General features: G+C 45.5%; 1 protein-coding gene across 13 annotated transcripts in view; it reads right to left on the bottom strand.

Moving 5' to 3' along the window:
• Nucleotides 1–1,283: 1,283 nt before the first annotated feature.
• Nucleotides 1,284–13,062, bottom strand: part of DOCK9 (dedicator of cytokinesis 9) — a 279,313-nt gene continuing 267,534 nt past the window's right edge. For all 13 annotated transcript variants that reach the window (XM_055426590.2, XM_055426593.2, XM_055426599.2 and 10 more), the window contains 4 exons: nucleotides 8,593–8,783; nucleotides 4,688–4,788; nucleotides 4,433–4,571; nucleotides 1,284–2,507 (listed from right to left, as the gene is read on the bottom strand). In XM_055426590.2, coding sequence (XP_055282565.2) covers nucleotides 2,385–2,507; nucleotides 4,433–4,571; nucleotides 4,688–4,788; nucleotides 8,593–8,783 — 554 coding nt within the window. In that variant the 3' untranslated portion in view covers nucleotides 1,284–2,384. The remainder of the gene's footprint in view (nucleotides 2,508–4,432; nucleotides 4,572–4,687; nucleotides 4,789–8,592; nucleotides 8,784–13,062) is intronic.

The following is a 13,062-nucleotide window of genomic DNA, read 5'->3' as shown; positions in this document are numbered from 1 at the left end:
CAGTAGATGTCTCCAACTTAGAGATGACTCCTTTCTCCGCTGTTGTAATTAACAAGGGTTGGTCACCTTCCAAGCTGAATCTTATCTGACATGAAATCTGTACTAATTATTTTCCAAGTTTAACCATGAGATAGCAAGACAGCTCTTTCTAGACATATATTTATCTTACTGCATGATGACTTGAATTTTATGGCTTCTAAATGAGGTATTTACGACGAGGAAATCCAGCCCAGCAACAGGAGACAAACTCTTAGACCTCTTCCCTGCTGGTGTTAGAGTCAAGGTTTATTACATGGGGCTGGGATGTCAGCGACTCCAGGGAAACGTAGAGAATCTTCTCAAGCCCAAGTCCGGATCCACTAGTGAATGGGCTGCAGACTGGTGAGCTGTCATAATGCCTCACATCTCTTCTTCATGACCTGTCTCCATCTGTAAAATGCAGCCTTGCCCACTGACAGAAAATGTTCCGAAGACACCAGAAGATCCTTGGCTTCTGTGTGCTCAAGATGTACGCAGTGTCACACTCTCTTTCCTCCACTGGTTATGAAAAAAGACAGCCTCCAAAACCCCCAAGTAGAAAAAGCAGCTATTTTATTTCTTGTGGAAAGACTCCTATCCTTCTGTCGCTGGAACTCTCCGGGGCTGAGTGGCTCACAGCTGGGGCCCTGGGCGTGTCACAGGCAAGACCAGCACCTGTGGTCCGAGCCATCACTTGACTCGGGTCCAGTGTGGGTGATGCTGTAGGGGCCCAAGAAGGTGTGCTCACCTGGCCAGGATGCCCTGCTGGGATAAACGACCACCTGTCCCAGAGGAGTCAACCAGGGAGGTGATGAAGGAATGGAAGGGGAACAGACAGGGATTAACGTGTCTATGCATCCTTGGGAACAACCAGTAGAATTCAGAGCCAGACTGCAGGGTGACAAAGCGCTGATCCAAGTTCTCTGGCAGATCCGGCCCCCTAGTCCACCTCTTGAAATCCGTACCATGGAAACTTAGACAAAGGCAGAGACATGGGTACAATGGTCCCCAGGCACCCAATCTTAGCTCCCACAATTGCCAACCAACATGTGTCAAGCTTGTTTCAAATCCTTGCCCTCTTTTTTCCCCTTCGAGTATTTTTAAGCAATTTTCACATACCACGTTATTTCACCCCCAAATATTTCAATACTCTGCCCCTCTTAAGGCTGTCCGACAATAAATAGCCAATACTCGCTACCGGAAAATCAGCAATGTTGTTTTTAATACAGATGTGGTACAGAATGTTTAATTACAGCAGGGCAGAGATTCTAGTTAAATAAAATTAAAAACCTTTATTTTTCCCAAATATAAAATTACTCAATTAATGTCTGAAAAGAAAATATAACATGGTGAAGGCTTTACATTACACCACTAATCACCACAAGTTTTATGATTTATCAGTGACATACTCCACCACTTTGGCAAAAGGATGAAATTTTTAAAATGGTTTATAAACCTAACATAGCAAAAACTGTATACACCTCCACACTGCACTGCTTTTATGTACAAGAATAAAACAGGAGAGTCAAGTGTGCTGCATATACTAAGAACGGCACAAATCTGTCACGATTAAACTTTCTGCGGAAGCTGATGTATTACAAACGTAGAAATGCCATAGGTGTATGTACACAACGCCAAGACTGTATTAACAAGCTCTATGTACATAACAATATACTGTACTCCGTTAAACGTTTACATAGCTGTGTTTATTAATACAGGCCTTTGGTTCTAAACTGCTTGACTAGTTTTAAGCTCCCATAGTTTCTTAAGCTTTCCTATTTCTTAAATGCAAGTAAATGAGTATAAAAGCACTAGCTTTCCTGGCTCACTGGTACAAAAATTACAATGGTCAGTTTCCTTAGGTCATCAAAAACGAGTCACAAAAATAGTTCTTGTTTTCAACCTGAATGTGCCACAGGGGAAAAAAAAATATTTTCAAGATTTTCCAGCTTAGCCGAGAGGCCAAGGGTTACCCTCCAGCCTCGACTTCAGTGCTATGTACATTCCGAAACACGCATTTTCTCCAGGCCTTTTATTTTTAATACTACTTCTGTAAGGAAGAATAACATTTAACTCCAGCCAAAGAGTGTCCACCACACACCTCTGTTAAGACACAATAAAAACGTTGAATATTGCCAGAGAGGTTTAAAAAAAAATAACGAGTGCTCTCTTGAGGAGGACTCCTCTGGGAAACATGCTACGAAATTACCCGGTTCTTTATTTCCCGTAATTCTCCCATCCCCTTGGCTCCTCCTTGTGCTCGGTCTCCCCGCGTCGGGCACGTGCCCGGGGATTGGCTTTGGAGTCATCGTCCTGAGTTTGCAAATGACAGTGCAAGTCCCCACCCACGGACCATGCGATGGGGGTCACACCACGGAGGACGAGCTGGTCATGCCATGCACCAGCGTGCTGGTGGGCGTCCCGCTGATGGCGTTGAAGATGTGCAGGGAGTTTGGCAGAACGCTCGTCTTCTCCTCCAGGGGACAGATCTCGAGGCACAGAGACACAGCGTTACCCACATGCAACGCGCCCAGCGACACTTCTCACAACTCATCACCCGGCGGCCACTGCATGACTGTGACGCCCCCAGGGAGCTCGGCCTTGGTGCGGGGCAGAGGGAGTGGGTCAGCTCATCTCCCACTGTGTATCAGGGTTTATCGGATCAGGATTTTAAAGAGCAAGTCAACGACAGCATGTTTCGTTTCCTCTACAGGTTAGTGAGTAGAGAGCCTTCTAAGCTCACCAGGTCGTAAAAGCACCTTGAAGTCTATCCTGCAGGCACCTGGTGGGGACACGACCTGGTCCCGGCCCTTGGAAAAGTCTTTTTTTTTTCCAAATGAATCTGGAGCATCGGTGTTCTCCACCAGCTCCTTTTCTCAAGATCTTACAGATTTCCATGCTGGGAGAGAGTGGCTGCCTCGCTGACTCTCAACAAGTCTCCTTCACACTCAGTAACGCAGGGAAGAATTCTAAGCACAAGACTCGACCCAGTGCCGGGTGGACACTGAGACGAACATACACTTAGAGGCTCCCCTGGCAAATCCAAGACTCCAGGGCAAGACCCTTTTTGCTTAAGGGTTCAAAGTTTAATCTTCACAGTTGTTGGGATAATGGCAAATTTAAGGTGCAGTTAAGAGCCAGCATGGCATTATGTCCCACAGTCTGGGAGTTTAATATTTTCAGTTCTGTTTTTTTTTTCCTTTCATCTTGCCTAGTGCCAAGTGCTGACAGCCACTGATCAAGCTCTCCATCCTACCTGGAGGCCCCACACAAAAGACCCTGAGCTTTCTCCAGACACTTGTTCCCACAAAACCCTCTCTTTCCCCTCAATTATTCACATATTTATTTCGTTAGTCATTTCTAATTTTCTTTGTACTTTTCTAAATGCCCAGAAGAGGGCTGCCTTCTTTTTGCACATGTATGGTCATTATGTTGGTGTCTACAGTTGCCCAAACTCAGTCGTAACTTTCTGTGAGCCAGTTATTAAGATCCAGAGAAATAAAAGTAGAAAATGACATTACCATCCCATCTGAACGTGTGAGCATGGAGGAGAAAAAAAAGCAAGTTAATGCTTAGACATTTAAGTTATTTTTCCGCAACGGAAGCCTCCTAACTAAATCATCACAGGTTAACTGACGCAAATGGCACTGGCTTCCATGTTTTTAAAAATGAAAGGCAGTAATGTAGGCAACAGACAGAAGCAGTCATGTGGGCCGCTTAAGGGGCCATCACTGATCAGAAAGACTGACACAGAAGAAGTCTCCATCAACTCTGTGGTTGATGGAGAACAGACCCCTCAAAAAGCAACAGGAAGCGGCCTTTGGCATTCATTATTTCCCTGGGCAGCTGTCCCCATAGATGACTGCTGAGCCCACATATGTAACCCCACTGAAAGGAATGTATACAGGAAGATGGTGGTGGCAGTGCAATCAGGAAAGCTGCCCAGAATGACAAGGAGTAAAGAAGTAGCCTTGAGGACTGACTCACTGGGGCGCCCAGGTCAGCTGTAAGGAGTCACACTCTGCACAACCCTGTTTTTTTTAATGGTGAAAGACATTTACTGCAATGGAGAATTCCTTAAGCCAGGCTGGCAAACCCTGTTCTTCCAAAGGATTGAGTGAATAAAGAGTTGCAGGAATAGTACTGGTATTTCTTTTTTTTATGTGAGTTGTTTTTGAGCTATTGACAGATTGGGCAATAGAGAGGAGGTTAGACATGACAGGTAGGCTAGTTGTTAGCTGTTCCCCAAGCCCCCGTGGTTAGATGGTAGCAGCAGTGCAGCATGCTACACTATCCTTCAGAGAGCAACATTCTGGAAGGATGTCAGGGCATTTAGACCATCCCAGGGTGCACCGGAGACTCCCAAGTGCTGCGGGGGGTCTAAACACGAGAAGCACTCGAGTGTGGCACCTACCTGCTCATGCATGATTTCAGAAAGCTCTTTTGTCATTTCCCTGTAGTTGGCCTTCATTTCTTCCTGATACTCTATCTGGTCCTCTTTGATGAGCCGTTCGTTCACCACTAAGGCTTGACCGCAAGCTTCCACAAATTGCCTGAAACGGTGCGGGAGACGGAAATCAAGGCATGAACAGAACAATGGATGAGCCCAACTGGCAGGATCCAAAAATGATCGATACTTCAAGAGAAAGACATTTCCAGCGTGTGTTACCTGAAAACTTCTTTAAGCAACTTCACTTTATTGTCAGGGTATCTTTTTGTGTTTGTGTCATCTAAGAAAGCTCGGGCATATGCTAGTGGACCAGCATTGACCTGGATAAAGAACAAAGATTTAAAATCAGGTTATGAAGAAGATGCCCATCATCGTTAGTTTCAGCTGGCATTTGCTAAAAATGCTGCTTGAGTGAGTTAGTTATGACCTCTGCCCTCCATGAACTTAGGACCCAAAAGAAGAAACCATGAATCGAGCTCATATTGCTATAAGCTATTTGATGTTTGTCATCTCAGCCATCCTCAGGGCACTTGTGATGATGGTTCATCTTATGTAGGAAGAACTAATGCTTGGAAAATGTAAGGACCTGTTTAAGGTCGAACAGCCAATAAGTAAGACACCTGAGATCAGAGCCAGTCTTCCAACTGGTATTTGTGCTATATGACACTGAACTAAGAGGTCTGGTGAGTTCAATGAAAACTGAAAAACAAAGTACATGTGCCAGTTTTAAAGAACCAACTCTTCCCTTGTGGAATTGTGAAGCTGATCTGCTATCCTTAAATGAACTAACCATCTCAGGGGGTGGGAGGCCAAAGATCTGGGGGAATTTGGCAACAAGATGAGGGACTCAGAGCCCTGCATGTCTCCTCTAATTCACCAAGCGGAGTTCTCTGAGGCTGAGTAAGTCAGGAAACGTGGGAGTGTGGAGAGAAAGAGGGTTAGACATACTGGATGAGGAGGGGAAATTTGCAGGCACTTGGGACAGGGCCTTACCACGTGATCATTGCATGATTTTTCCTGGGGGGTGGTCCTGGAGGACTTGGAGGTAAGAGAGCAGGGACGGCGTGGCTGTGGGTGAAGGGCATGGCAGTGTTCTTGGCCCACCGCATGTAGGACTTGCATAATGGCAGGGGAACTAAACTGACAGAGTTCACACCAGGGGTGGGGAGATGGGGGGCACAGAGGTTAGAGGGGGGCCCTCTGACACAGGGACAACTAGCTAACCTTCAGGGAAGACTGGGTATGATCTCTGGATATATGTGCGGAGCTTTGTCAATAACCTAGAGGTGCCCCGAATGAAGGAATATCCAGAGTGACGCACATGTTCAGTTTTAAGAAGGTGCAGAAGGAAGCTCGTGACACTTCATAAGGTCAGCATGACAAGACCCTGGAGTGGAGTGCAGAGTCACGAAGCCACCCGATGGCTCTGTCCTGTGCAACAGCCACCCTGGAGAGGCTCTTGGTGGAAGAATTAAAGAAACACAAATAAAAGGATCAGGCTTCTCTCCCCAGACTCAAACTCTGTTGTTACCCTGGAGGGTGCACATGCGTAACCTTCACCTCCTCATTTCATCACAGAATACTTTGCTCTTAAAGACGACCAGGCATTTATCCAACTCTAAGGTATGCAGGTCAGGAAGCAACACTTAGAACTGGACATGGAACAACAAACTGGGTCCAAATAGGAAAAGAGTACGTCAAGGCTGTATATTGTCACCCCGCTTATTTAACTTACATGCAGAGTACATCATGAGGAACGCTGGGCTGGAAGAAGCACAAGCTGGAATCAAGATTGCTGGAAGAAATATCAATAACCTCAGATATGCAGATGACACTACCCTTATGGCAGAAAGTGAAGAGGAACTCAAAAGCCTCTTGATGAAAGTGAAAGAGGAGAGTGAAAAAGTTGGCTTGAAGCTCAACATTCAGAAAACAAAGATCATGGCATCTGGTCCCATCACTTCATGGGAAATAGATGGGGAAACAGTGGAAACAGTGTCAGACTTTATTTTTGAGGGCTCCAAAATCACTGTGGATGCTGACTGCAGCCATGAAATTAAAAGATGCTTACTCCTTGGAAGGAAAGTTATGACCAACCTAGATAGTATATTAAAAAGCAGAGACGTTACTTTGTCAACCAAGGTCCGTCTAGTCAAGACTATGGTTTTTCCCGTGGTCATGTATGGATGTGAGAGTTGGACTGTGAAGAAAGCTGATCGCCCAAGAATTGATGCTTTTGAACTGTGGTGCTGGAGAAGACTCTTGAGAGTCCCTTGGACTGCAAGGAGATCCAACAAGTCCATTCTAAGGGAGATCAGTCCTGGGTGTTCATTGGAAGGACTGATGCTAAAGCTGAAACTCCAATACTTTGGCGACCTCATGCGAAGAGTTGACTCACTGGAAAAGACTCTGATGCTGGGAGGGATTGGGGGCGGGAGGAGAAGGGGACGACCGAGAATGAGATAGCTAGATGGCATCACCGACTCGATGGACATGAGTTTGAGTGAACTCCGGGAGTTGGTGATGGACAGGGAGGCCTGGCGTGCTGTGATTCATGGGGTCACAAAGAGTTGGACGCAACTGAACTGAACTGAAGGTTACTATCAAAAGGCAGGGCACATGCCCTTTAGAAAGTGCGTCCTGCCCAGCCCCACCCTCCACTGGCACACCTTCCCCTGCACTGGCCTTTTCAGAGGCTGGGTGTTTCCAGGCCCAGGCCACGTTACTGAGCGGTTTTTGTTTTAAGCTGCAGAAAATTGTGGCCTCTGGCCCGTTATGCAATCACCCACGTGGTTGGAGTGTTTATCATCTTCACCTGATACCTTAGTTTGGTACATTAGTCTTTTGGGCCATAAGGGAAGAGGTGGAAAACATCTGTAAATACTTCTGAGGTGAATGACATTTAGAAAACTGTGAGGTAACAGCTTAGCATTGATCTGATAAGCTGACAAAAACCAATTTCAGAAAATGAAACCAGTGTATTACAATTTACATGTAACCTTCACAAACATATTCTTCTTGAAACAGAAAAGAAGTGGATATACAAATGTACACATAATGCAGGTGCCTAGAATTATTTATACATCCTTAAAAATGTCAATAAAGCAAGAAGCATGCTGGTCCTGGAGGGAGTGACTTAACATTTATTAATTTGTTAGGAAACCATGTAAGCACAACATCTGAAAAACATCCCTATGATTGAAGTGTTCCATACCAACATAAAGGTGCATGTAAGTGTCTAGCTTGATGAATTTTTACTGAACATCCCTATGTAACCAGCACCTGGGGGTGTGGTGGGAGGTGCTGGAAAAAACTGGAAGATTGGGATCGACCTATTCACACTGCTATGTATAAAACAGATAATTAATAAGGATCTACTCTATAGCACAGGGAACTCTACTCAGTACTGTATAATGGCCTACTGGGAAGAGAAGTTAAAAAAGAGTGGATGTATGTATATGTATAACCGATTCACTTTGCTGTTCAGCAGAAACCAACATAACATCATAAATCAACTACACTCCAGTAAAAGTCAGCACCTAGATCCAGTATGACTTCACCTGAACAGCTAAAGGAAAAAAAAAAAAGTCTTGACCCCTATTTGTTACCACATAAAAATCAATTCAGATAAAGAAAAAAGAACATCTCTGAAACAGATTTCTTATAAAGCATACAAAATCTGCTACTAATAAAGGAACAATTGATTAGTTGGGCTATGTTGAAATGAAGAATTTCACTAATCAAAAGATACCATTAAAAGAGTGAAACTTAAGGTACCTTTTCAGTTACAGTTTTCATAGAAACCAGAAAACAGTAGTTTCATATGAAAACTTATAGCTCTCCATACTTCATCCTATTTAAGTCTTGATGCTTCCCATTAGGCAATCAGAATTAACCACATTTCTGAGAAGCCAGGCTGTACCCCTCTCCAGCCCTTGCAGACAGCTTGGTAACAATGATGCTCTTGCAGCCAAAGGGCTCCCGCCCGTCTGGGATCGGAAGAAACCACACAAATACGGAAGGGAAGGGATGGGGATCACCTCTGGACCTGGTGTGAAGGACCTGAAATTCCCCGGGTCCACAGGAGCTGCCCTGCAGATTACCTGGCCCAGCGCCCGGCTCACCTGGACGCTCACGCTACCCTGGAGCTTGAGCTGCAGTTTGATCATGTCCACTTCGGCCGAGGAACACAGCTGCCGGAGCTCGGCCACCTTCTTGCTCATCTCATCGATGGCCACCTCGATGGGGTTCAGGTCTGTGTGGTGCTGATACATGACCGGGATCCGCTTCTTCACGTACGGGAAGCAGTGTATTGCTGCAGAGGAACACGGCGTAGAGTTAGGTCACAGCTTGCACTGCTACATTCGTCCCGACTGACAGCTCATCACTGCGCCCGAGTGACAGGTAAGGAACCTGAAGCGTGTCTAGGACACATGCTGGCACTTCGTGGAACCAGAATCCGGTCTTCCTTTAAATTGTGGTGTATGTTTAACCACAGGCACCACTTAAAGTCAAGCGGGTCGGGTTCTTGTTAATTTTAATAGGAGAGGTTTGTCTTTGAAGAAATCATTTGATCACTGCCTTTTCAATTTTCTTGCCCATAAATGTGCTAAACCTTTCTTGGAAATTGTGAGAGCTGAATGAGCTAGCAGGCATGAGACAGCTTTGCAAATATAAAAAAAGACTAAATAAACAGTCTTGAGATATCATATAACAGAGTTAAGTCCAGAAAAGAGTTCCATAGGAATATACCTGAGCCAGGGAACAACTTGGAATCACATGCTTAAGTTTGCACAAGTCAGAGAAATCAATGAAAACAACATGTGAGAATGTATTTCCAAGCAGAGTATTTTATGAACCAGAAATTCACAAATTTTGAGTTGCAATAAGAAAGATGTTTTAAAACTTGAATGATTCAACATTAAAAAATATTTAGTTTTTCTCACATATTTTTTTAACCAAAAAGACGCCACTCAATATTGTTTTCATTTCTTTCAAGACACCTGAACATATCAACACCAAAGAGTTGGTTTAAAAAAGAATAGAAAAAATAGCACTGAAACATGTATATTACCATATGTGAAATAGATTACCAGTCCCGGTTCAATGCATGAGACAGGGCGCTCAGGGCTGGTGCACTGGGACAACCCTGAGGGATGGGATGGGGAGGGAGGTGGGAGGGGGGTTCAGGATGGGGGACACATGTATACCCATGGCTGATTCATGTCAACGTATGGCAGAAACCACCACAATATTGTAAAGTAATTAGCCTCCAATTAAAATTTTAAAAAAAGAATAGAAAAATAGTTGTTTCTAATTCAATACTGTGTCACATTTCTCCATTACTGCTTATATATTGTATATATAAATATAACATTCTTATTTCATATATGTATTTATGAATAGGCAGGTAGCTCTATGCTTAAAGCCTGTATTATTTTTTAACAAGTGGAAATAAGATGGGAGTGTTATGTTTACATTCTTTACTATTTAGTAAGTGGTTGGGGAGGGTTTACTCAAAAAGGACTGATCACAAAATGAGAAAGGCCGGCTCCCAGAGTTCCCTCAGGCCACCCAAAAGTCCAGACAGAGCAGGAGAAGACATTCAACCTGATCCAACCTTGTTTGTCACACACTTTACAGGCCTAATCTAGGTGCTGAATGCTTTATCAACCTAAGGCCGAGGGCCCGTGTCTACCATTTTTTCTGTGTTCCATGTGGACACATGGTTTTTAAATGGCGACACTGGGATTGGTAAGTCCTCTTTGGACTGAAGGCTCCTTTGACAAGAACTCGACGCTGCTGTTTATCAGCCAGGGAGATGGGAACAGCCTTCCAAGCACAGGTGTGCCTGGGAGTGACAGACTGACATGCTCTACAGTGAGGAGAATACTGTGGTCTCATGTGTCAGAACACACGTCTCATGAGGCTCATGCCATGTCAAAACACACTGACTAGTGTTATCACAGTGCTTCTGGGTGCCATGGGGTGGTAGCACCATTATTTCAGAGAGGAAAAAAAACAACTCCAAGGGTATTTGTGAGATGTCCATGTTACGCTGATTCCACTCAGCAAAAGGTCTGAGTCACTGCTTCTTATGTTGGTCACAGGGGGCTAAAAGAGGCACAGGAGACGTGAAACGATACAGAAAACTCAGGGTCTGTGCATGAGCCCACCAAGGCACATGATCCAGGACCACCCCCTGGCCCAGCCTTCCTTACTGGCCTCATGGCTCCTCTCACTGGGGTCACTTGGCTCCAGCCATGCCGGTCTACTGGTCACCCCCTGAGCGTGCTGGGCACAGGGACCCCTGCCGCTGGCATCTGCCCCCATAGTTTTGTCTTCCTCCAGACATTGCACAGACTATTCCCTCAACTCCTTCAAGTCTGGACTCTCCATGAAGCCCAAAAGGCTTCCATTTAAGCCACCATTTAACCTGCAACCTTCCCCTTCCCTGACCTTCCATTTCCAATCCCCCTTTGCTTTTGTCCAGAACACGTACTACCTTCCAACATAGACACGTTTACTCGTTATATTTACTGTTTATCATCTGTCTCCTCCTGCTAGAATTCAACTGCACAGAGTTCTGTTTTGTTGATACGCCAAGTTGGACATTGCCCGCCCGTGCTTCATAAATTTTGCTGAACGTTCGAATGTATTACTGCTCAAATGGCTACATGAAAGAGCAAACAGGCCTGGAAAGTGGAAAATTTAGGTGGTGGACTGAGTGAGCCATCACATCATGAATCAGCAGCCCGCATCAGTGGTCTACAGCCCTTCGCTCAGGACGATGAGGAAGAGATGGCTGAGGGGTGTGGGTGTACGGTCTGGTGAGACTGACCAGGGGGTGAGGGGTGGGGGAATTATTTCCAACCTGAGAAGGAGTCTGGAGACTCCTTTGGGAGTGATTTGGGAGACTAGGGAATAATGACCAGGAAGAAACTCCATGGGATGAGCTCCACGAACGAAGGAACAGACGCGGTCTGGTGGGGAGGCAGGCTCAGAACGGACACTGAGAGGGGTGGGAGGGTGATCGTTAGGTCTTTCAAATGACCCCCCCACCCCCATTGTAGCTGACTGAGTGAACTATCCAGCAAAGTGAACCTGTCTGGCTTTGAAGGGCAGGGGCTTCTACACAACCTGAAGGCCCAAGGACAGCTCTGAAGCCACGCAAAGGAAGAAGAACCTAAGGGATTAATAACACAAGGGAAAACGCAGAATATCCTGGCCTGCGTGTCTTTAACTGGAGGCTGGTATAGTTTATAGGTTCTCAGTAGCATTTTTATAACCCCTTCTCTAAATCTTTGTACTATCAGTAGTTAAGCCTTGTGAAATTCTGAGATCTTTCAGGGCAGAAACTGCACCCCTTCTTGCTCTTTTGTTGCATTATAATCTCCTTTTGATCATCATCAACCTCAAAAGGCAAGGAGCTCAATGGTGGATGTAGCAAAATGAAGTGTATTTCTTCCCCACCTGGGCATAATTTACCAAATCCTCTCACACGGGATGGATAGCATAACTTTCTTTTTACAGATGAAAAACTGTAGTGAGCTTCCCAAGGTCACACAGTGAGGATGTGACGGAGTCTGCGGGACCCAGGCCCAGGCTCTGCGCTGTCCACACCGCCTCAGGGTGATTATTTTCTGAGTCGATTATCTCCTTTCTCTGCAGCGGCGTTACTCTTTGTCCCCTCTGGTCAGGCAGGTACAGAGCTTTGCTCTGGTCTGTTATCTAATCTAAAATATTTCTGTGACAAAACGGGAAACTGGCTAGTGAAAACACCCCATAGTAACTGTTTATGAATCAGCACGCTCCCTGAGTGGGATAATCATGATACAAATCCTGACCCTGACTCATCAGTGAGCTCTGTTTATTTAAAACAGCAGTTCTCCAACCTGAGCAGTGTCAGAAACACCTGGAAGGCTAGGTTAACCACACCTGCTGGGCCCCGCCCGCAGTGTGCCACAAGTTCCCAGGTGTTGCTGACACCGCAGACCGGGAACAACCTTTGATAAGCACTGATCTGAGGTTATCACTGCTGGAGAGAGAAACACAGTAAGCTGGTAATTCTTGTAAAATGACTCTATCTAAAAAAAATGCAGTTATTTTGCTTAATAAGAATTTGCTACTGTGCCCATCATGGGCTTTCCTGGTGGCTCAGAGGTTAAAGCGTCTGCCTCCAATGCGGGAGACCCGGGTTCGATCCCTGGGTCGGGAAGATCCCCTGGAGACGGAAACGGTAACCCACTCCAGTATTCTTGCCTGGAGAACCCCATGGACGGAGAAGCCTAGTAGGCTACAGTCCACGGGGTCGCATAGAGTCGGACACGACTGAGCAACCGAACAGAACCGACGGAATGAACTGTGTCCATCAGAAAAACAATTCATTGCTCAGATGGTAAAGAATATGCCTGCAATGCAGAAGACCTGGGTTTGAACCCTGGGTCAGGAAGATCCCCTGGAGAAGGGAACGGCTACCCACTCCAGTATTCTTGCCTGGAGAATTCCATGGACTGAGGAGCCTGGCAGGCTACAGTCCATGGGATCGAAAGAGCCAGATATAACTGAGTGATTGACACTTTCACTTTCAATCT

This window comes from Moschus berezovskii, chromosome 13 (genome assembly GCF_049115385.1).
Source record: "Moschus berezovskii isolate FMDL1 chromosome 13, NW_MosBer_1.0, whole genome shotgun sequence".
Taxonomy (NCBI): domain Eukaryota; kingdom Metazoa; phylum Chordata; class Mammalia; order Artiodactyla; family Moschidae; genus Moschus; species Moschus berezovskii.
Note: the sequence above shows the minus strand (reverse complement) of the source record. Positions and strands in the feature narration are given on the sequence as shown.